Source organism: Acanthaster planci, linkage group LG02 (assembly GCF_054643075.1).
Source record: "Acanthaster planci isolate LZ-2023a linkage group LG02, COTS_SCS, whole genome shotgun sequence".
NCBI lineage: Eukaryota > Metazoa > Echinodermata > Asteroidea > Valvatida > Acanthasteridae > Acanthaster > Acanthaster planci.
The window spans coordinates 8902191-8926566 of NC_141778.1; the positions used below are offsets into that span (position 1 = coordinate 8902191).

At 41.1% G+C, this 24376-nt stretch overlaps 3 protein-coding genes across 7 annotated transcripts in view; 2 read left to right on the forward strand and 1 right to left on the reverse strand.

The window, feature by feature from the left end:
• The window catches only part of LOC110979544 (2-Hydroxyacid oxidase 1-like), a 30102-nt gene extending 27326 nt beyond the window's left edge, over positions 1 to 2776 (forward strand). For 3 of the 5 annotated variants that reach the window (XM_022235432.2, XM_087133099.1, XM_087133097.1), the window contains exons 6-9: positions 178 to 269; positions 709 to 870; positions 1120 to 1189; positions 1760 to 2776. In XM_022235432.2, coding sequence (XP_022091124.2) covers positions 178 to 269; positions 709 to 870; positions 1120 to 1189; positions 1760 to 1824 — 389 coding nt within the window. In that variant the 3' untranslated portion in view covers positions 1825 to 2776. Of the gene's footprint in view, positions 1 to 177; positions 270 to 708; positions 871 to 1119; positions 1591 to 1759 lie in introns of those variants that run through there. The other 2 variants (XM_087133100.1, XM_087133098.1) reach the window with 2 other exon arrangements.
• rps8 (ribosomal protein S8) lies at positions 2654 to 13078 on the reverse strand. The gene is made up of 6 exons (XM_022235433.2): positions 12960 to 13078; positions 8461 to 8567; positions 5365 to 5464; positions 4106 to 4281; positions 3661 to 3790; positions 2654 to 2936 (listed from the first exon to the last, which is right to left on the reverse strand). The coding sequence occupies exons 1-6, from the start codon at positions 12961 to 12963 to the stop codon at positions 2827 to 2829; spliced, it is 627 nt and encodes a 208-aa protein (XP_022091125.1). The 5' UTR covers positions 12964 to 13078; the 3' UTR covers positions 2654 to 2826.
• Positions 13078 to 24376, forward strand: part of tubgcp5 (tubulin gamma complex associated protein 5) — an 11780-nt gene continuing 481 nt past the window's right edge. The window contains exons 1-11 of the mRNA XM_087133876.1: positions 13078 to 13187; positions 18402 to 18511; positions 18743 to 18854; positions 19397 to 19493; positions 19912 to 19994; positions 20213 to 20460; positions 21492 to 21581; positions 22150 to 22243; positions 22766 to 22880; positions 23290 to 23400; positions 23955 to 24154. Coding sequence (XP_086990002.1) covers positions 13080 to 13187; positions 18402 to 18511; positions 18743 to 18854; positions 19397 to 19493; positions 19912 to 19994; positions 20213 to 20460; positions 21492 to 21581; positions 22150 to 22243; positions 22766 to 22880; positions 23290 to 23400; positions 23955 to 24154 — 1368 coding nt within the window. The 5' untranslated portion in view covers positions 13078 to 13079. The remainder of the gene's footprint in view (positions 13188 to 18401; positions 18512 to 18742; positions 18855 to 19396; positions 19494 to 19911; positions 19995 to 20212; positions 20461 to 21491; positions 21582 to 22149; positions 22244 to 22765; positions 22881 to 23289; positions 23401 to 23954; positions 24155 to 24376) is intronic.

Here is a 24376-nt window from a genome sequence, read left to right on the forward strand (position 1 = left end):
TTAGGATTTCAGTCATTTAATTGTTCAAGGTGCCACACAAGCATACCATTAGGTCTACGGCAAAAAAGACATGCTTGAGGAAGTAACTGTGTACATGATGCTGCTCTGTGTACTACAGTTGAGCAACTTTAATTTTGTGAGACTATCTTTTCACTTTCTTCAATTTCTGTATTACAGCTGAAGATGCAATGGAAGCTGTGAGGCACGGTGCAGCTGGTATCCTGGTGTCTAACCACGGTGGCCGACAGCTAGACGGGGTACCAGCAACGGTAAAGTCCGAATTAGTAAAGTGCCTCAGAATAACATGCCCCTCCCCCACGACATGAAGAGGCTGCAAGTCACAAGCCACTGGCTTCTGTAGTCACACAGTTTATTTCCTGCTGGCAATAGGCAAATTCTTGATGCGGATCGATTTACTTCAAAATACATGGACACTGCTCAGTGTACCTACACGTAGACCAGATAGCTTTAATAGTATATCATCTGGGCTTTTCCATTTCCCACCTCTTCATACATGCAGTGCTAAGTGAAAACGTAATGCACACAGTTGTGTACAAAAGGCAGTAGCACAAGAACCAGTGCATGAACCAACAGGTGCCAGTACTCCATTCATTTAGACTGCAATTCCTGATTCAAAGTGGCGTCACACTTCAGTACTCAATAGGCCTGTAGCTGAAATTTTGAAGACTGGTTTAATATCACCAACAGATTGACGTCTTGGCAGAGATCGTTGATGCAGTGCGTGGTTCCGGTGTGGAGGTGTATCTTGATGGAGGAGTACGTAAAGGCACCGATGTCCTCAAAGCCCTTGCCTTGGGTGCACGAGCCGTCTTCATCGGCCGACCAGCACTGTGGGGCCTCGCTTACGATGTACGTATTAAAATCTTCAAGCTTAGCTGTTGTCTAAACAAGGACATGGAAATATCACCCTTTTCAGCAGAAGCGCATTTAACAGCTAATCAAAAACAAACTTACCAGAGTGTGAATGCTCAGATTCAGGAAATGGAGTACATCGTACTAGATTGCCATTGGAAAGCATCTTCCTAAGCAATAAACTCTTCCATGGATATTTATTTCAAGTAAAACAGTAACGTTTTGTCTCGATGTTGTTTTACATAGGGTGCGAAAGGAGTAGAAAAAGTTCTGGGAATTCTGAAAGAGGAATTCAGCCTCGCCATGGCTTTAAGTGGTAACTTTTGTTAGTCTTGAATTTCCAGTAACTGCTCAAGAATGTACATGTAATTTGTCAATATCAATTCAAAAAAGTTTTCCAATACTTTTAGTGCTCTTCCAAAAAGATGGTGTTTGTCCAGCCATGTTTCTTGTCACCATTTAAGTCAATCCACAGTCTTGACGCCACAAAGTTCAAATCACTAAATACAAGTACATACGTACGCTATATGAATCCTAAAAGAGCCGACTTATTTTGGCCTCTCTCACAGCCAGGTGGGATGGTGTCCGCTCCCCAATCTCCCTTCCTCCCCTCAACACGCCGCTCCCAAATTTTTAAAACTTGGCAGGCATGTATAGATACTCCTTATCATTACAACTGTGTAGTTTGAAGTCAATCACGCTAAGCAACTACATGCAGTAAACCTCAGATGTGTGTCAGATTTTCATTGAAGTTGGGGGGAAAAAATCAGTCCCATTGGATTTGACGTATCCAAGGTTTTGCTGTTCATATACATCAGTTACAACAGTTTCAGTAATTGAATCGAGTGGATACCAGATCAAGATACAATTTTTTTCCTATTCACAGGTTGTTCTTCGGTAGCAGACATCACATCAGACTTGATCTCTATGCCATCTTACAGCAAACTGTAGAAGCAGTTGAGAACCATCCCCCTTTGTTGTTGAAGCCACACCTCAGTACCAGCACCACACCTTGTGTCACAAGGTCGCTTAACATAAATCACTCTACAACTTGCCAAGCAGTTCACACCAGATATTCTTTCTAGCAACTTCAATGCAGGGGGATTTCTGCGCTTCTTAGAATAAATGTGACCCACTATCCCAAAACCAGGCTGAAGTAATGTAATGTAATGTATGTAACTTCATAAAGCTAAAATAGCGGAACTTCCACTGGTCAGATTTTCATGGGAGTTTTACAGCTATCACTACCCGTAAGAAGCTTAGTGAAGACAGAAATTCGATTTAACATGGATCACTTGAAAGTGTAAAAATAAAAACTGAAGGACAGGAATTGTCCAACTTCACAAGTGTGGCTCACAAATGTGTGCACCCAGAAATTTTACACTAGTTACACTACTGCTTTCACACACCTATAAAGTTGATTTTCAATCATTATAAAAAGGCATTGTTTAACAAAAACTAATTGTTTACAAAGAGCAAATACTCAAAGATATTGAATTCCTTGTTAGTTCTTTTTTTTTCTTTTATTCTTTTTTAGTTCAGTTGTAATAGAAGTTGACAATATACATGTACTGTAATTACCTTGATGTAAAAGTTCCATTACAAATTTTTCTTTTGCTCTATAACAGATTCAATGAAGCCTGGTTTACCAGGCCAAATGCATTGTTTCCTTGGGAGCTGTTTAAAATCAACTTGGTTAAAATTCAATTCAATTTGGGGGAGGGGACAACCCCTAAAAGGCTTAAACACCAAAATAATTTTACCAGACAAAAGACTGATATCTGTATAGAGGTGTGTTTTATTTCTTCACAAAACAATGCTAACCGTTACAGAAAGCAACTGTTACGAAACTGGAATCTAGAGTTAAACTCGGTCAGGTGGCCTTGTTTTGTACATATCCGAAGTCATGTTGCTGTTTATTCTGTTTACTTGGTGATGCAGTTGTTTACTTGCTTACTTTCCCTTCTTGGACTTGATCTTTCGGAGGTAGAAATCGAGTTCCTTGCCCTCCAGGATGTAACCGTCAGCTCGCCCACACTGTCCAGGTCTGGACGTGATGCAAGCTAAAAATATTCAGAAAAACAAAGAAAAATGTTCAACATTTTTGCCCTTTTTCATTATAAAAGGTCGTTATTTCTCATTTGAGGGCAAGAAATGTTGGAGTATGCATTTACAAAACACCTCAGCTAGCAGATGACTTGTTAGTCACTGTTAGATTGGGGTTTTTAAGGCAGTCAGTGTAACTATGACGTGTCTTCACTGGGACCACCTTGAATGCCAGAACGGCAGGCAATCACTACGAAAGACTAATCTTTACATCATTCTGCCAAAGAAGTCTTACCCCAAAGAGTTTCCAAAACACTGTCGTGCTTCCATTGTTTTCATTCTAACCCTAACTGGCTATTAGAAGGCATGAGTTTGCCACGGAACTCAAAAACTGTTTTATTCTCTGAATATAAAACCCCATGCATAAACTGTAGGGGGAAGAGAACACTTTACTGTGCCACAGTTAGTCTTTGTCCAGCATAGCGCTGAGAAATCCACTACAACATTCTGTTCCAGTTAAATGGGTTTTCATTTCAACTTTACATATCTGTAGCTAAAATGCATGAGCTTGAAAATATCCAAGTGCATAAAATATTGCACGCCAAATGTTTCATTTCTGGAGACCTAAACGCATTTAACTGGCAAAATTTATTGAGTTCATTTCAGAAAGGGAGACGGGTGGGGAAAAGGACAGGGGAAGGTGGAAGGATGGGAAGAAGTGGGAGCGGAGTTTTCCTTTACCAAGCAGCCTCCCTGTGCTGAACTGATCCTCAAGCATCTGGCTCAGTTTGGCTGTCTTCTTGCGCTCTTCGTACTTCTTGGCTGCTTTCTTGGACCGCTTCCTGTTCAGCACCTCTTCCTCCGCCTCCGTCTGCGAGTTGAAAAAAAAAATCAATGATTTGATTTGATGCAGCTGAGTATATGTACATCAAAGCTTATAAAAGACACAAGATCTTCAGCCTCTGTTATATGAATCAGACAGCACAACTTTAATATCCGCAAAATACATGAATTTGGCACTTCTACAAATAAGGAAAATTCTAAAGCTTCTTGGGACTTTGTACAGTGTTTCCAATTTTAGTAACCTACATGAATAAACATCAGTTGATTCAAGGAAACGATTCAGGGAGACCAAAGGGTTCTCAGTCCAGAGTCACAAAAATTTTAGAGTGGGTGAAGCACTCACCAGCTTGGCTCCCTTCTTACGGGCCAAGGGAAGGGCGTAGTGGGCCTCGTACCACTGCCTGAAGGGGGTGGAGTCAACCTGCACAATGGCACTCTTCACCAGAGTCTTGGTACGCACCAGCTCGTTGTTGCTGGCATTGTAGACAACATCCAGGATACGGGTCTTGCGAGCCACGTCTGGTGCGAGGTTGTCAATACAAAGGTAAACATTCTTTTAGTCTAGCAAGCATAGATGTCCTTGATGAAAACATTCCTTTAGTGTTCTTCATTTTGACTTATACATGTAACTGGTAACCTCAACCTGCATTCCAAGCAACATTGGCTGGGCCGTTTGGTCTTAAATGCTTCAGGGCACAAAAAAGATATGAAGAAATTTAAATGATTTCGGGTAATTTGCGTTTGCAATGGCTTCATGAAGACAATACACAGTAGATATTGAAACTAGACAAGTGTCTGCCTGCAAAATAATCCACTCAATTACATTTTACAATGAAATGAAAATGGGATATGTTTGGGCCACAGCAAGTAGCGTGTGTTTGCCTGATTTACCCTAACTCACTAGGATGTAGAGCTGCAACAATCCCACTATGTTAAAATCAGAATACTTGAATCAAAAAGCAAATACCAGGTTATTCAAATTTTCAAACTAATTCAAAAATGTGAATTTTAGTCCTCACACTACTACACGCAGAGTGTGTGTAAAATCATATTGAAATTGGAGGATTTGTCAAGTCAAGTGTCAAGAATTGTCCAAATACATCTTATTACAGTGACAAGCAGACAGATAACACTTAAGTCCTAAGTATTAACACATATCAGTGGTTGGGCTATTAGCATCAATTTATTAAGCACACAGTCATTGTAACTATGACAAGTTCACCATGGAGGTACACCAGACGGCCTGGTTTCCCCCTCTGAAAGACTAATCTTTACATCATTCTGCCAGCTGGATGCCAGGGAATTACAGACCTCTTCCCTAACTTAGGAATTTTGCCACACCATACTCTGATGAAAGCACAACTTGTAAATATTACTGGAGACCTCGCAATACTTATTTTCATGAAGCCTCCAAGCACAGAAACTTACAAATCAGAGTCAATAGTTGCTTAACAAAGACTGGTCACCAACTAAAAATTTCATTCACAGAATTCTGCTTTATACATGTATGGCTGGTACTCTGGGCTCACTTAGCACAAGAACTTGTTAAGCAAAATTTCCTGCTTGGCTGACAACCATTTCATAAGTGTAAAATGTTCTTACTCTCTGAGCCCCAAGCATAGTTTCCTTGCTCCAGACGCAAGGCCCTGAACTTTATGTTGCCGCCCATGCATCGCACCAGATGGATACGCTTCGAGCCAAGCTGAAAATGAAACCAGACAATTCAGTAGAATCAATCTCAATGAGCACTGCTCCTCAAGACTAAGAAGGTACAAGTAATACAGGAACTTATTAGTGAATATTCCATCAGAGTTTTATGCTTCTGTAATGGCAGAGCATATTTGACCATGGACTGTGTTTTTGCTTTTGCTGTTGAACTGAAATGGCAACTGACCATGCACAGTGTTTTGACGGACTTGGAAACTTTACTGCAAACAATTTTTGTCTGAATCCATGCTTTCATTTCCCACGGCAGAATATATCACAGGTGTGAATAGAATATTAAAAAATAGCTGAAAATAGCAGAAATCGTGAACGCAAAGCATATATATGACATGGGGTCCGGGAAGGAAAATTTTTAAATGTAGATGCTCTGCCTCCTGGTGCAATCATTGATCTTTTTTTTTTCTTATAATTTATAATATGCAAAATTTCACTTTTCTTCATATTTGTCTGAAATTCTTGAAGAGGTTAAAATGAATGGAACGAGTAACATACACGAACAACACCAATTTTCCCTTAAAATAGCCATCAGAAAAAACCATGTCCTATAAATGAAAAATAGTTGAGAAAATTCCGAAACATTGCTTAGAAAATGGGGGGATTAAGAAAAGTCTCATACGTTTGTGCACAGAGGCATGAAGTGTTGCCTGTATATGGAACCAAAATGGTAAATATCAAGGTTTGTAGGGGCCAGCGACCATTTAGACCCGGTTTGAAAAGGCCCCCCCCCCCAGTAAGCTCACCCTGTTGCAAAAACCCCTTTCCTTCCGGCCTGGCTACCAGCCTGGGATGCTGGACTGTTGTTGATCTCGAACTTCTCCATCCTGGGGTCTATTGTTTGCAAGTACTGGTACATGTAATCTATCCCAGAAGGAACCTGCTTGTGGTTTTTAATCCTTCAGCTCTATACAATGTTTACACTAATCCGCTTAGACCCCTATTTTATCTGTGCAAGCATGGTGGGGGAAGCCTTTCATCAGGGACTTTGAAATGCCAATGTGCAGACAGGCCTGATACCGGGCAGGCATTATACCGGGGGGGCTACGGGGGGTGGGCTACGGGGGGGTGGGCTACGGGGGGTGGGCTACGGGGGGGTGGGCTACGGGGGGTGGGCTACGGGGGGTGGGCTACGGGGGGTGGGCTACGGGGGGTGGGCTACGGGGGGTGGGCCTTTTCAAACCGGGTCTAAATGGTTGCCGTCCCTAGAGTGAGTAGGCCCTTTCCCACCTGATCTGAGCATGTTTTCAAAATTTCAGTTCTTGAAATAATGTACATCATGTGTGTACGCCTACATCGCATTCCAGGCTTTTCCAAGCACAGACCATATTGCCTGCCCGTCACGTCTATGGTGTATTTGCATTTACATCAATTTCCACGAAATTGTAACTTAACCCTAACACTCCTCAGTCCTCCAACAGGTGAAGGATTGAGGAGGGTTAGGGTTAGGGATCGGTCTTATCAAAGGCTGTATCCAGGTCAGAACCTCTTTTGACAATTTTACATATGTAGCACTGATATTTTGAAGAGTTTATGTCCAAAAATTGTTTGAAAGCCCATATAAAACGATGCAAATCCGTGCAAGAATGCATGACACAAAAAGAACTTTGCACTCAGCACCAGTTGTCACGAAGCCCTCTATCAGCACAAGCAAAATTTTACTAACCTCACTTCAAGCCACAAATTTACAATGAAATGTATGCTACCACGAGTTATAGTAGAACTTGTTAGCCTCTACTTCCGCTCATGCAGGAACGGCTGCAATGAGTCCCACGGACGCATTATGAATTCTGATGTTTCACTGGCAGCCAATCACAGCACAATGACTGGATGGCTACAGGATGCTTTTTACACATAAGGCTTGTTCCGCGCCGAATTCATGCCCACACACAGATCTGTACACACGTATGGGCCATATACGTGCATGTACATGTGCAGTGTACATGTACCTGTACAGTAGATTCAGTCAGAAGTTTGGCCTGGCTATCGCGTCAATAGAAAAAAACAAAAACAGAAAAATCAGCGCTTATGAAAGGAAGAAAAGCAAGATAATTTGGCCCATCGATAGCAAAAAAGCAAAAAATTTAATTTGGCATTTTCAACAAAAAAGTGGAAATCCGCTAAAAAGCGGAGACTCACGCCCCTGATACATGGTATTGATTTAGTGCCAACTGCTTGAACAAAAATTAATGACTAACATGGCTAAATGTATGATCCAATGACCTGTGCATGTGATGGCAAAATACAGGCCTGCGCTTTAGATAAGAGAAAGAGGAGAGCCGGCATGGAAAACAAAGAGTGGGCACTGAGCAGAGCCCGGGGCTTGGGCAGCTTGGCTGTTTGCTAACTCGACTCAGGAAAACTTGACCATTGAGACAACTCAACTGGTGGAGCAACTCTACCATCTGCGCCTCAAATGGACAGACAATTCAACCGTTGGGACAAATCCTCAATTGAGACAAATTAACTCGTAATGAGCACGCTTGCTCTTTACAGTCGTATTGCCCACACCATTTTTTCAAATTAAAATAAGAGGAAGGACTGGAGGGGCAGATTCACCGTCTCCCACAACAGCAGACTAGCGACTGATCATTGGTGCTGCCAAGGCGCCAGTGCACTGCACCACCATGCATGCCACATTGCTATCATGGCCACGCACTGCACTGATTGAGGCGCAGCTGTATGAAATTCACTAAGCCACACGTCCTCATAACAACTTTGCATATGAAGAATTTACAGATCCTGGCAGCCCTAGAAATTTGGGGGTTTACATGTAGACCTATCATCTCAACTAGGGTCGTCAACCTTTAACTTTGAGGTGTGGCCACCATCAATAGAAAGTTGTAGGTATTTTGAGATTATGGAAAGCAGCGAATTTATCTGACATGTCAGAAATTTGCCGGGTAAGGTACTTTAACACTGCAGGGCCCACTACTTTTGTCACCGTCTTACTTGTCTTTCATTCCAAAGAGCACCTACCTTGGTATTGGCGGGTGGGCGACCCAACTCAAACTTTCTCTTCTTTCGCAGGGGCTTACGGCGGCCACCTGTCTTTCGTCTTTTGTGCCACCTGTCCCGTGAGATACCTACAAGAGTACAAAAGAAAAATGGCGTGTGCTTAATGAATTTCATGCATTTTATCTACAAATTTTAAGAAAACACGATAGATCCAAGACTTACCACAACTTTCTCATACACTGTCATGTCATAAGTGACATGTGAAATGAGTCGGAATACACAAGATCAATAAACAGGGCACTACGTAGACTCTGTCGATACTGGGCCCTGAACCAATTGATAGTGATTTCTTTCTATCAAGTTCATCCGGCACATCCGGTGACACTATCAGACATCCGCTAGATATTATAAGCTGAAATTGTACCAGTACGTTCACTACTTATGTAGATTTCAATCAAGTCAGACTTACGTTTTCCACCAATCAAAATAGTTATATATCATATTTCCAATAAATGGCTGCTACCATTTTTGGTAGATGAGCTGATTCGCCGTGTACAAACAGCTGGCAGATTGGTCAAGTTGGGATTTCCGAACTCACACAAGAGGGCGCGAATCAAGTAACATTGCACAGCCGCAGTATCCATAGTATAAATACAGATGTCACGGAGAATCCCGACTTGGGTCAAGTTTACTACTTACAGGGCTATATATATCCCGCAGATTTCTATTTGCAGAAAACTCGCCCAACCCTCATTTGGAGGAAAACATGTTTCCTCCACAAGCTTAAAGTTGTACGTTTTCTCTATCCAGATAATGTTGACCGGACTCGCACATTACACAGACTCCTTTGTATGGTTAATTAATGGTAACTTTTGCAGACAGCCTGTCTGTTAGGTTAAACCCAGACTTCAGCTCGTGTAAATCTCGTCAGTCTAGTACTTGTCAGTCCGTCTACTCGTGGAAAAACTGACGGCTGTTTCTTTAAGCTTAATAGCTTCTTCTATGTGAACTCGTTAAGTCAAAGGACATGCCACTTGCCAGACAAACTTGACTAAAAGAAATCACTATCAATCAGTTCAGGGCCCAGTACATGTATCAAAGAAGAAGTATACGTAGGGCCCGTTTAAAGGTCTAGGAATATGTCCTTGGCAACGCTTTAAATAGCTCCTAAATCAGTCGCAAATGCGACCAAAAATTTCTTCATGCGATCATATTTTCACCATCCAGTCACCATTTGTGACTTAAGATAGCTTAAAAACTACATACAAATGTATTGGAACAGTTTTTAGTATGCTTAAAAATCAAAAAAAGGAATGATTATGTACTCAAAGTTCGTTCCGGAAAAGTAGAAATGGCAGCACAAGTTGCACCGCGTCGCACCGAGTGCGCCGCCCAGCTGTACATGTACATTGTACATATATCATACATTACATGTGTTGCGTGACCACGTGCACGGTTTGGTTGGTTTCCAATCAAAACATACGTTGTTGATGCACTGTATATGGACACCAGGGCCATTTTCACAAAATGGCATGGACTCCATTTTTGCTGCTTTTTTGCCAGAATTAAAGGGTGTCGCTGTGATTCAGAGTGCAACAAATATTAGCGCAAATCATGCAGCAGGGTGTCCAACAACATACTGAAACTACGGACATCATAACGTACGTGTCTGAACCCTTGGCGAAAACCCTGATTTCGTGGATTGACCTCATTGGCGCTAGTATGCAAGTTGTGTGGTGGACGTGTGCCGTGCCAGGTCATGATTCTTCAGCATGGATGGATGATGTAAACGCAGGGTATTTATACTACGTGTGTGTACGTACGTTCATGAATATTCAGCAAACGTGATTACTAAATTTTCATAAAAGTGCTGGCACCTAGATTTTTCCCCATTAGGAGCCAATGGCTACCAAATACTGTCTTTCTGTTTAAAGGGTTGTCCTTGGGTGACTTAAATGTACAAAATACATCACAACTCCACGCTTCTGTCATAGTCATCCCGCACAAACTGCTCAACTGCACATGTGAAGACTTAACACGCGCACGCATGCGCGAAATGCATAGCAACTCAGAGTGCGAAATTACGGTCGGACATCAGACATTTTCCGAGCACTTATTGTGTTTGTCCGAACAAAATCATAGATACCTGGGCAAACTGTCTGACTAACAAATCAATAACAGCTCTTAAAATATCAACACAATATGTGGGATTATGGCATCCAAGTTAGTATCAGTTTTGTGTTAGAATTACGTTAATTACACCTAAGGCATTCATCAGCGCTGATCACTCATCACTGGCCCATGTCACCCAGTCTAGCGCCACGCATGTATGAACCCACATAGGGATACTTTACTTGCACAGACATGAAATCGCCACATAATTCTTTGAGCATCGTAAAACGTAAGGCATGCTGTCAACCAATGTTCAATTTTCCATGGTAACCCATGCATGGCACATAACCTGGGTAGTGGGTACCAAGCAATATGGACCAGTAGTGGTTGGCAGCTTTCGCGCAGCTCCTCCAGTTCAACCAGAGTGTGGTGTACGCGCATTATATTTCTGTATGTGCGATGGGAGTATACCCTCGTTGGCCCAGGGGTCTTACTCCTGCCAAACATGAGTAACTTGCTCGAACAAAGCTCTTAGTCACAGCTCAAATGTGCTCTGAGTTGGACTGTTTCCCGGTCCCTGTAGTCTGAAACAAAATAATAATGGATTTGGGAACAAGACTAGCCAAGTAAAAATGTAAACAAAAGTTATTGTAAAATCTTAGGATACCTTTATATCCTGGGAGTTACTTGTAATGTAATGAAGACACTGTCCAACCTGGGCTTGGAATACACATGCGCTCAGCGGGGACTGCTGATGTTATTGGCTTAAAAAAAGAGCCTTTCTTTGATTGAGTTTCTGCTATTGTGCAAGAGACAAAACGCGGTGAAATGGCAACGAGAAATATCGTCCCTGTAATAGATGCCATTAATAATGTTAAACAGGGCTACGACTGCCGCCATGAGCGAAAACATGTGTAGTGTCGATGTTGTAAGTTCTGCAAATGGTATAGTATAAAAGTTTAACCTTCGTAAATGCAGCCCCACTAGTGTATTGAGCACATGGCACAGAGAAAACACACATGCACACAGGTCCATGTACGACGCCCATGACGGAAGTTCAGATTTCATGCGACACTGACCACTAGGAACGTTTGGTGCCGACGTACGTGTACATATACATCTACGGTGTGCAGTGTGGCCACCAAGGTGTGGTGCACAGTGCATGCACTATGTAGGCTACCTATAGTGTACATGTACAAGGAAAAATGCAGGACTATTAACTGCTTTTTCATCTAGATTTTCCAGACATGCAATCTGCATTATGTAAGATAATTCTGAGCCATAGGCCTATTATCATAATTATATTGTGCATATCATGGATGAAAAAGGTATCAGCGCATTTTTGCATATCTGACGGGAATAATGGGGTTCATTACCATTAGCACTCTGTTCCTATAATAAGGAAACAAAGTCCACTTTCTCAAACAAACATTCTGACCTTAAGGAACCATTACTCAATCCTGAAAGGGGTAGTTTAGGTAAATTTTGACAATATTTAAGGAAGAAACTTCAAATTTCTTACCCGAGTTTGGCAAAAGACAACCACTCAGTCAAATCATGCCATTTTGTTTTTCGTCCAGTTACCTTACTCAGGCTTTTTGGATTCATCAAAACAATTCTTCACCTAGGTCAAGGCACCAGACTACATTCGCTTATTTGTCGTTCACAGCTGCATTCAGGGCAGTCGTGAACGCTGCTGTTTTACCAAAACATTTCTCTCAAAAACCAAAAGCCCAGTTCTCTCATTGTACGAGGATATCACCAACGACTTGCTTAGATTAGTTAGCTGGTTAGGCTAGGCCTACTTCGAAAAAGTAGAATTTGTTCCCTTAAAATAGGAACAGAGTGCTAAACATGTTGAACCCCGAAATAATTGGGTATCGGGCACGATACGCAAGTTTGTATGTGGGGAGAACCCTGGTTAGTATTGTAACTTTGAGTTCTCGAAATAATATCTCGTCCGTCCACACGAATTCGAAAACAAGATGGCGGCCGGTCGGGCTGCACGAGCAGGCCCAAATTTGTCGCTCAAATTTCAACACTCAAATATAATTTCCGATACTAAGATACACTAAATATGATATGTAGGAACCTGATTAATATTGCAAATGTAAAATATTTGCATAAATATGCTTGAATGACGTATCGACGCTTTGTTGACGCTAAATAACGTGAACAGCATGACCGTTTACATTATATACATGTAAAATGATTTACAGAATGTGCGCAAAGAAACGACATATTCAACATTCTGATTTAAACAAATTCTCCTCACTTCACCAAGTGAAAATAACACGGGAATGTACTTTCAGTTTCTGAAATGCAAACTACGGCAACCGAGGGCCAAATCTTTATTTGAAAATGCCGATTACAGTGGATTTTGAAGCCGGATAGCGGTAGTCACATACCCATGATGGTGGATAAAAATCAAGAGGCCGATACTACGTAACTATAGAGGGCGCCAGTCTATCTCACCACACGGGGTACCAGTTGGCGTTTCAATAATTGCAATTGCGTAGAGTATTAGGATGAGACCAGTGGACATTTCATTCGACGGAGAAATGGCGCAGACTTCGACTTCGAGTTTAGTCGAACAGGAGGCGAAGAAATTAATCCAGAAGTTGACAAGCTTCAAAGTAAGAAAACACTTCGTGTTGTGTTATTCAGAATGTACATGTGATACTGGTAATTTATTTCTATCGTCTACGTAAAGTTTTTTACGGAGCTCTGGAAGTGCCATCGGACTTGTTGAGAAGTCTGTGATGAGATTTTTTGAGATGACGACACTTTAGGGAGTCCCGCACTTTTCAGGTTTTTAATTTGATCCCCACAAATTTAGTACCATTGGAAAGAGAATTTCAAAAGAAATTGAATGGTATAAAATTTAGTGCAATTATAGTTAAGTTATGAATTTTGTGTTATTAAAATGGAATTCATTACCGTGTACATGTCAGACATGTATGATCATGGTATGATGTAGGCCCACCTTTCATGCTTTAGCACCCTGTTATTAGGCCTATAGGCCTAGGTGTGCAAATTTTACTTTTTCGAAATAACTTATCTAAACAAGTTGTTGGTGGTGTACTCTTTCATATAAGAACATGTAAGAAAGAAAAGAGAACATGGCTTTTGGGTTTTGAGAGAATTTGAGGGGGGGGGTTAAAACGGTATAGCATACACATGACCGCCCGAAGAGAGCTGTGAGCAACAAATCGAATGTAGTGTGGTTCCTTGACCTGGATGAATTTTTCAAGCCCCATTGAAAAAAGTGTAAAATCAGCACTTTTCAGGGCCCAGTAACTTGTATGCCAACAGCCCTGAGATTTCTGAAACACAAATGAAATTCTTGTCTGGTCACTAATCTTTCAGTTTCTTTTCAATTTGTTGTGGGTTAACCAATTACATTTTTAAATTCCCACAAAACAAAATCAAGGATTTTTTGGCAAGGATTTACACAATATCACCATTTGGGGGCAAACAATCTCCTTTTTCAAAAGATCCTGTGGGGGCACTTTCAATGCTAATGAGCTGGCCAGAAATTCTCACTTGAATTAGTGGTCTGTACCCTGATGAATCCAAAAAGCCTGAGTCGGGTAACCAGACGAAAAACAAAATGGCATCATTCGACCGAGTGGTTGTCTTTTGCCAAACTCAGGTTAAAAATTTGAAGTTTTCTTGCTTAAATATTGTCAAAATTTACTTAGACTACCCCTATCAGGATTGAGTAATGGTTCCTTATGGTCAAAATGTTAGTTTGTTTGAGAAAGTGGACTTTGTTTCCTTATTATAGGAACAGGGTGCTAATGGTAATAAATCACATTAAAATAAGGTGTAATTAGTCCGTCACTTTTGGGGGGTGGACATAAGTTTTATTTTCATCAATGTATTTGAACCACAGGGAGTCTTGTGTTCCTCATCGGTTCCACTTCCAGACCTGCCAGAGTTGGACAAAGATCTGTAGTTACATGTACATGTATAGTCACAGAGGAAGTGTAAAGTAAATAATATCTTTTATTATGGAGAATGTTATCAATAATAAACACAGGATACATGTACATGTATACAGTAACAGGCAGGACAGGAGAATTTATCTCTACTCAAAAGCTGATTTTGAGGGAGTGAAGGAAGATATAATGATCGTTAAGGATAACTTCACCAAGGCTCATAGTGTAAGATCCGCTGAGGCAAATTGGACTGCATTCAAGCCCAGTCTTTTGTCTGCTAGAGATGTGCACATTCCCTCTTGGATGTCAAAACACAAGACCGCATAGAAAAGTCACTAGAAATAGTTCTCAACTTGATTTGCCGCACAGCAGAACTGAAGTGCATATAGGAATTCCTTTGTACCCAGAAATTTTAGAGATTGATACAGGCTTCCTGATGCAATAGTCTCAACAATGTCAATCAGCCCTTTTAGGGATCAGGTTCTTGAGTTTAACAAATCCAGGGATAGGAACTGATATTAATATTTTGTCACTCCATCTTCTCCCGTGGCTATACAAATGTACATAGATTCAGTGAATCTGTTGCTACGTGCAGAAGACATGGAGGAAGAAGACAGTTGAGTTGGGCTAAAAATTTTTAGTGATGTGTGAAAGGTCATCAAGAAATACATGTAGCTACAAAATAGGGGACCAAGTCTGTCAGGTATCATTTTAAGTCTGTTTGTGTTTGACAGGGTCTTTTGATCAAATTTGGTTGAAACAACATGTGGTTTATGCACTTGTTATTTGCATCTTGCTCCCTGTCCACCATCCATCAACCTGATGCACATGCATACACCATATGTGCACAGTCGTACAACAACACCCAAATACAAAAGGGCTGTTTGGCACCAGTTCAACGTCGACTTTTTACCAAAACAAAATTTCCTTTTCTTCCTGAAATTCTAAGCTTCCAAATAAACACTGTTTCATATACACGTATGTTTCATCAGCTCCTTACACATGTTTATTAGGGATTTTCAACAGAAAAATGCACATTTGTTGTTACCTTCTTGTAGTCTTCACAAGCCAAAACAAGTCTTGACGGTGCTTTGGTCAGATGCCTTGAGTCATACATCAAATGAAAGAGTATCATAAGCCCTACAAGCAGACAAGATGATGACATCATTGTTCCAAACCCGGTTGAAACTCGCGAGATATTAGGCTTAGACGAGACTACGTCACACAACAACAAACAAAGATGGCCGCGCACAGTTTTTTATTATTTTCATCATACTTTACACCCAAAACTCAACTCAAACAGACATGCTGTAGTAAATGGTACTAAACACAAATTTCAGTTCTTTTACAACACTTTTTAAAATATAAAGTTTGGGCAGAAGGGGCAGAAATCATTGATTGAAAACAAACACTTTTACACGCTTCCAGAAATAAAAAATTTAGAGATGCCGTTTCACTGGACTCCCTAACTGTAGAGGTAAGATGTTGACATCCTGAGATAATTTCTCACGGGATGATGACAACCCAAGATAAATTATCATGGATAACGACATCCTAAAAGTGGAATATTGACATGATTTGTCATTGGGTGCATTGACAAACCACCTTGAAAATGCACAGGTGACCAGAAGTGCTTTTGTGTTTTAAAGCATTGTCTTCCGGGTGTGGTCACTTCGCCCCATTTCCAGGTCGCCCCACTCGTGGGAGCAGGGCAGACGTTGGACCCACAGTTCAGGGGGTACCCCAATCCAACTTTGCCCCATTCCCACTTCGTCCCATCCCTACTTTACCCCACTGATTATCATTCATTCTGTTCTTTAGTAACAGAGGCACAGGCCTAAATGATACAAATAATAACATCAACATTTTAGTAACCAAATAACAGTCGGAGAATCCAACTTGCAAGGGCCAAAACAATGCTTCTGATTTCTCGACCGACCCTGATTTTTCGGCGAGACCCTAAAATTTGTAATTAGCAACTAAGCTTAGAGAAAACAAATTTGATAAATATAAAGAACAACAAATAAATAAATCCTGTTTCTTTTCTGTCTTCACGAACACCTGAGAACAACCTTTTTCTCAATTATAATGCGTGTGTTTACATGTTTTCCCAGTTACATTTGCAACATGTGAAACAAGTGCTCTGCGTGTTTTGTGGTCGTAAAAATATGTGGTCAAACTGCTGGTTCCTGCCTTGCCACACCTATGTCTCAGGATGACGACATCCAACTTTTAGCATGTCATCATCCTATGATAAATTGTCCGAGGATGTCGTCATACAACTTTCACGATGTTGTCATCCAGAGATTAATTATCTGAGGATGTCGACATCTTGCCTTTATTATGTCCTTATCCCGAGAAAAAATATGTCAGGATCTCAACAAGTCAGATGGCACTTCCAGAGCTCCGTAGTGTTCACTTTAAAAGCTTTATTCAACTTGTCATGAATGTTCCTAGTCACAAGTTTGGGTGCATTTTAAAAGAGTTTATCTCCACTTCAAAAAGATAAAGCTAAAATACATGTAGAATTTCAACAGAACTTAAAGCGAGTGAGAAAAATTGAGATTTTTGAATCAGAAAATTGAAATTTTGATGAAATTTAACTTATAATGAAATTTGAGGTAAAATATATCTCCAGCAAGGCACAAGAGGTGAAAATTCAAAATGTGCCATGTACATGTATTAAAGGCCACGCCACGTTATAGGTACATGTACATCAACAGTGTCGCCCCAGCAGGTCTCATGTCGCACAATCCATGCTTGTTGGACAGGCACCTCGGCAGCACCAATGATCATTCGCTAATTTTCTGGTATGGGAGACAGTAAATCTATCCCCCAGTCCTTTCACATTTTTAATTTGAAGAAAAGGTGTGGGCAATGTGACTGTAAGTCACAAGCACACTCATTACAAGTCAACTTGTCTCAATTGACAATTTGCCCCAATGGTCAAGTTGTCTGTCCATTTGAGGCACAGATGCTCGAGTTTTCTCACCGGTTGAGTTGTCTCAACAGTCAAGTTGTTCCAATTCAAGTTGGCAAATGGTCAAGTTGTCTGAGTTGCCTAGTCATCACTGTACTGGCAGTTAGCATTGGGGAAAGATTTCCATAGACTACATGCAGGTACATGCACGGAGGAATGTGTTTTATTTCTCCATGGTAATGTACACGTAAGAATTCCATATGCCAGCATCACTAGTTTTCCCTTGCAGTAACCTATTAGCCTTCAGAGAGTGAGTGTCCTAAAAAGTCAACTGATTTCCGCTCATGAAACTCTTTCCATTCCATATGTACATGGATGCTGCTTGACACCCTGAGCATAAAACCCACGAGACTGGTATAAATGATTTTAAAGTGAATACCTCAACATTTTCTTTGCGCAATTTGACTTTTTTGGACATTTCATTATTTTCCGATGATTAGGCTAGGTGACTACAGGGAAAAGTCAAAGTGGTGTCCATAAAACAGAATTCTTTCCTTTCATCAATATCGTAAAGAATTTTCAAGACTAAAATACTAAACAATATCAAATAGTCCTAAAATAACAGACTTAAGAATTATGGAGTGAATTGGGTGGGGTGACTTGAAATGGTGGTAAGTAATATGGTAGTTTTGCTTATCATAGGCCTACCTTTTTTCTTCCAAATCTGTAGCATTTTGAATTTTTAGACTGCTTTCCGTTGGCCATTGTTTTAGGAAAATGTGTCATAATGTGATTCTCGTGAAAATTTTCATTGTGTTTTCTCTGCGATGAATATTTACGGACATTATAGAACCTTCAGAACAGTACAGTTCAGTTTGTGTGATTGGGTGTTCCTGCAGGTCAATTTCTTTCTTGTCAGAAGCTGGACTCCGTACTTACTGTTTGTGACTTTAAAATTTGCCTTTGTCAATCTCATGTGTGTGCAGGATTCTAATGATGAGAACTTCCGTCGGTCCTTACAGTTTGCTCTGTCAAACTTCAAGTTCCACCGATATCTGGATGTTGACAGTCACAAGATTACCAGAAAGCTCCAAGGGTAGGTGAAATAAAAGTTTTACTCTTGTAAAAATGCCATGTGCTTTGTAAACAATGTAGTGTCACTTGATTGAAATGCCACACCTATACAAATTGTCCTGGAGTTTTATCAAAATGGACAACTCAGGTTGTACTTAGTGGCCTTCACCAGTTCCCTTTTTCAAAAACGATGCTTGCGTAAGAGAAGTTTATGTTAATTACACATTTGCATTACGTTCCGTACTTCCTCCAGCCTCTTTCAGAAATTTGAGATCCATTCCCAGCTAGAGAAGGCAGTGTCCCTGCGGAAGTTGACCGACAAGTTCTTGCAGCTCCCCCTGTCACCAAAAAGCCGAGATGCAAAGGTAAATTATCTTTTTTGCAATCGGCATGTACCATCTTCGCTTCTCCCACCACCTACATGTACACTAACAGGGATGGTTAAAGTGCCACCTGCTGCCAAGCGAGCTGGGATATTAACCAAAATAAGTAATGGTTCTTGCCACGACCATCGCAGATTCATCCTATTCCACTTGTGGGTTTCGCAGAGCTTTGTAGGATATGACTGGGACAACAATTTGATATATACATGTAGCTATGGCTGTCCACTGTGGTGTGCTAATGGGCCATGGCCAAACCAAAAGGCGGAAAATTCCGGATTTGGATATGGCTTTACCTTGCATGGGATTTACTGGTACTTGGCAGGTTGTAAGAGTAAAGAAAGTCCTGCATGGCTCCTGTCCATTGGTAGATTTTAAAGATTCAGGAAGGTTCCTCACAGGAATCCATAGGGACTGACATGTTGCTCTGATTATCTGTTGATGATTTGATGCCTTGTGTATCATGATTCCACTTCTTGGATTTGTATATTTTGTGGCATACACTGTATGATGTGTTTTTCTTGCAGACGGATTTGCACTATTCTGTGTTATCAGTCCTGTTGAATCTATCAGACAGTCCAGTAAATGCGACATATACCGAGACACAGCATGTGCCCAAACAAAGTAGGTACATGTAGTGGAGAATTTTTTTTCTCCATCCAGATGAAATATACAGTACTTGACAGGTTTACCAAACTTTGGCTTACTTTCCAACTTTTGCCTTCTGCAAATCATAGCTTCCAGGACTAAGGGCTCTCCAGCTTAATCCATATATCATGGGTCTGTATGCTACTTCAAGAACACCATGTCCATGAACCTGTTGTCATCATTGGGAGTATTTCCAGTTGGTCTTGAATCCCTGGATAATAACAGCTTTTAAATAACGCAAAGCCAGAGACGAAGTTGACTTCTGGAATAGGGTGTCAGGCTCGTTGTGTCCATCCTAAGGTCATACAGCCAAAGACAGTGGTGTTTATTGAGGAAATACTTTTGTTTTTAAGTAACCAGTGTCAACGTTTCTCCATGTTTCTTTGCTCGGTAGGAGAGGAAGACAAGTTTGACTGGGGTGCATTCCTTCAAGAAGGACTGGCCCCTATCCCTAGCTTCCAAGATTCCTCATCTGATGTAAGAATTCCCATATTTGTAATCCCATCAGTGATGAAACATATCTATTCAGTCTCAAAACTGATTCTGTGAGTTGCATCTTGAGCTGTCATTGGAATTTTGCTTCTTGGGACAGAACACTTCAAAAATTTGATTTTTCCCAAAGTTTCAAATTCATTTGTCAGACAATTTTAAAAGCTTTTAGTAATGTTAGTGATTATATTTATTGCATTTCTCAGGAATGGTCAGAAGAGGAAGTCCTGGATGACTCTGCAATTCAAGCTGACCAATCAGAAACCAGTCCCGCGGCTCTGCAGCATCCGATTGGACACGCTGTCTCTGGGCACCCAATCAGGAGCCAGGGTTTCGGAGAGGGACATCGAGGGCGAAGCTGGCTTGCAAGGAATGTCATCGTGCAGTACTGGGAAGGGGACAGGGACAGCGCCCTCCAGGGTTTGCACAGTGCAGCCTCCTTGGCCAGCACATGGTACATTGCCTCGTTGGCCCTGTCAGCGCACAGATGCACTCTGCAGGGCTGAAAATACCAAAATTGCCATTCTGTTAGGGCATTCGAACACCATGTGCTTCATCAAATGCTATCAGCATATCATCACTATTTTCACAAAGAGGCAAATTTCTCACCAGAGAGTAAACCTAGGTTACAAGAAAATCGCAGTTTAATTTGGTCTCTTTTCAAACGCTTATTTCCTTAGTATTTAGCATGCCTTTGACTTAAACTGATGCTACTATATGAAAGAGGGGATCTTAAATAACACAAAACTGCCAGATACTGTAATATTTATAGAAGTCAATTAAATTGTTTATTTTGTAAACAAACAAATTTGCCTCTTTGTGACAACTCTAAAATTCATGCCACTTTTGTCTATTCGTAAAAACGCGTGCTATTTTGCTGTAGCACATGCCAGGTGCAAACTGTTACATTTGTATACTTTTCTGGCGTCAAATTCGCCTCTTTGTGAAAACAGCGAAATGAGTTTACCCATGAATTTTCCCTTTATTGCTAACACTATATGTATAGAAGACAAATTCGCCTCTTCGTGAAAATGTAAATTGCAGATCATCGTGATTTTGCTAAATTCAGTAGATTTGGTAAAAAAAGATTACACCAAATTATAAGCATCGCATAGCCTAATTAGTTCTGCCAAAAAAACAGAAATGTGAAAAAGTCGTGACTTTGGGCCAAAGCGTCTCTTCGTGAAAACGGTGACAATTTTGTGCATATTCTTCATTGAGGTTTTTGTGTACATCAAGTTACAGATGCTGCCATCATTCTTGCCTGGGTGTGTTTGGCATACATGCTGGTAACATAGAATGGCCCCTCGTGGCTTATTATGATCAAATATCAACCTGAGGATTAAGGAGAAATTGTTTACAACATGGTAGGAAAATTCCTAGCCAAAATGCCAATGTGTAGTTAAGGTAGATCATACCTGTCCATTGTCATTATTTTGCACTTGGTCTGTAAATTGATTCGAGAATCGTTCCTGGCTTTCTTAGGCGAGCTTACGAGCAGCAGCGAGACCCCTTTGCCCCAGCAGGCGAGAGGTACACTTTGACAAAGACGCACATCATCCGGGAGACAATCTGGTAAGGCCGGGACCAAGATCACACCAGGCCCAAACATTAAATCTTGACTCCTTTTGGGTCCTTTCTAATCCATTTTAGGTTTTTGTGGACTTTGAAGGATGCAGGAAGGTAGTTCCTACGCAGTTGGAGGTTTTTGAAGGAACAGCAAAGTTGAAGTTTGTAAAGTTTCCCTGCTATCTTGAAATGTTTGTCACTGCACCACTAAACCTCTTAACTCTGGTTGCTTTGCTAAGCATGCTGTAAGTTAACAAGATAATATTATAACAGCTGTTGCCCGACACTGTACACTCCCACGGCTACAGTACCATGTGGTGCATCGCATGACCTTGGCACAGCTTACGTACAGTGTGATGCTAGAGTTTCTGTTCTCTAGTCGACTCTCTGTGTATGTGGTGTGCACAAATCATAATGACGACAATGGAAATATGTAAAATGCACATAATGGGACTCCGTCAAGATGCCACATATTTTGCCCATGCTTACTTCATTGACGGACCAAAATATGGTGATATACATGTACGTAGCAAAGTTTCGTCTCATCCCTTGACACTGACTTTCTATTTCCCAGGGTGTTGATGGGTGCAGAAACCTCCTTTGTTTATCAACTCCACGACAGCAAGTTCACATCCAGGCAAGACATCCAGGTGTCACACCTCACCCCAGTAAGATTTACATGTAGGTTGTTACTTCTGAAGGACCTGTGTGCCAAGAAATGTCCAACCGTATTATCTGCTGACCAGGCAAAGGGTGTAATTAAGCCAGCGTAATGTTAGTTGTGTGAGAAAATTGCCTGAATGCCTCTCTGCAAGGCACAAAATAGTATATAAAGTCTTTAATTGAAGGCTTCCGCTTGCTATGGAGTGCTTGAGTTATGCTGTCCTTCCAAACTCAAGCATTAATTTTTACTGACCATCTACACAATACGGGCTATTCACAGTAGTGCGCCTCCACGAGTTTGCAACGCCTTGGCCAATCACAACGCATGACGTCTGTTGACCCTTTCCAACCGCGCATTAGGTTTACATGTTTCATTCATTGTGATTGGCCAACACATTGCAAATTGTTGGAAGTGCGCTATTGTGAAACGCCCGTATTGATTCAACACAGCCTCTATGAACGTGTCACAGACAGGGATGCAGTAATTGTGATTTGAACAACTTGTATTTATCTTGTCTGTCTGACAGAAAGCGCTGCATGAATTTACATCAAAACTTGCAGAGACATGCACAAATGCCTGGACATTGCAATCATTTGTGGACTCTATCAGGGCAGCACCAATGAGTTATATCAAAGCCAAAGGTATGGAAAAACATATTTCCTTGTTTTGTTGATATATTTGCTTCGAAATCCCTGAATCCATTATGTTAACGTTTAGACTGCAGTATTTTGAAAGACATTTTTAGGGCTGTTGAAATCAAATGACTGAAGTGTGTGGGGTTGGAGCGACAATCATATTTTTAAAAAAATAACAATATGCCATTGATAATACTGTACAATTATGGGCTATGTTATATCAGGGATTTGTACAGGTGGACACCCCAGTGGAGTTGCCTAAGCTTGGTGAAATTATTTATGAATTGTTTGGGAAAAAATACTAGTTACCTTTAAATCTCTCGAAATGGAATGATGTTCAAATTGAAGCTATTTACTGAAAGGTATTTAGATGATGCTGAATACTAATATAATACCTTTTTTGAACCAATTGAAGATGGCCCAACAAGAGGACAGACTTTTGAGAGCTTTGCCGAGGCATTGTCTGTAATGTTGTGGGAGTTCCGCAAAGAGCTCACAGCTTGGGAGAGAGACATTGCGAAACAAGGTACCTCAAGAAATCAAGTTTGCTTTAGAAAAAAGCGAAAAATTTAAAATACTTCGAAGTGAAGAAGGGGATATGATTACCCCAGACAATCAGGAGAAGAACGCTCATAGACTTTAGTGCGGAAATCGAACCCACAAACTCCTGCTTAACAGCACAGTTGTCTTACAACTTGGCCACCAAGCGTGTCGGGGGTCAGTCAGTAAGTTTGAGAGTATAAACACTGGTGCTCATACAGTGCTTTATCATTTAAGTCTCCCAGCACTTCAGTATTACTTCCCATGCTCTTTGTGCCATGAGATCAGTCTCTGTTGCTTGCCAAATCAATACAATTAAATCTCTACCCTCCTAGGTACCCATTGTAAACTCCTGGATGGAAAGGGGCAATTGAGGTTAGGTGTCTTCCCCAAAGAACGCACAGACAAGGGTACCTCTGTGGTTCGAACCCATATAGCGTCAGGCATTTGTCAACCACCAAAACTACTGGACCACAACTCTCCTACGAGAAAGCATAGGATCAGTTTTGATACTGCCTTTTTCTTTTCTTTTTATCTTAGAAGCGAGCTTGACCTTGTCCAAGTTTGCCGCTGACCTGGAGCCATGGGCGAAGAGACTGGCCCTGCTGGAACTGGTCTACCAAGCGGGGACGGCCCGGAACGAACCCGCAAGCTGCGCGCAGAGCACCTGGCTCCTACTGACAGCGCTCCAGGGGACCATCGAGGCAGAATACGAGCAAGGGACACACAGGGAAGAAAATGTAAGACACATTTTAGAGTACATCTCAAAAAGATGGCATGTTCCTGCAGCCGATTTATGTCACATGGCTAAAGTTATCTGTAGTGTAGACTTAATGACAGGTCGTTAGATAGAGGTATTTTGTCAGTGAATTTCACTTGAAATCCAATGGCGTAGTTCTAGTATCAGTAACAAAAGTAGCCAAGTTTTGACTTAAGTATAAAGACTTGACAAATATATGTTT

Excerpts from the sequence above, each read along its gene's own strand:
- rps8 (XM_022235433.2), bottom strand. Across the intron at positions 5,465-8,460 it reads GCCCACCCGCCAATACCAAG|CTTGGCTCGAAGCGTATCCA; the intron begins GTAGGTGCTCTT and ends TTTCATTTTCAG. Across the intron at positions 3,791-4,105 it reads GTAAGAAGGGAGCCAAGCTG|ACGGAGGCGGAGGAAGAGGT; the intron begins GTGAGTGCTTCA and ends TTCAACTCGCAG.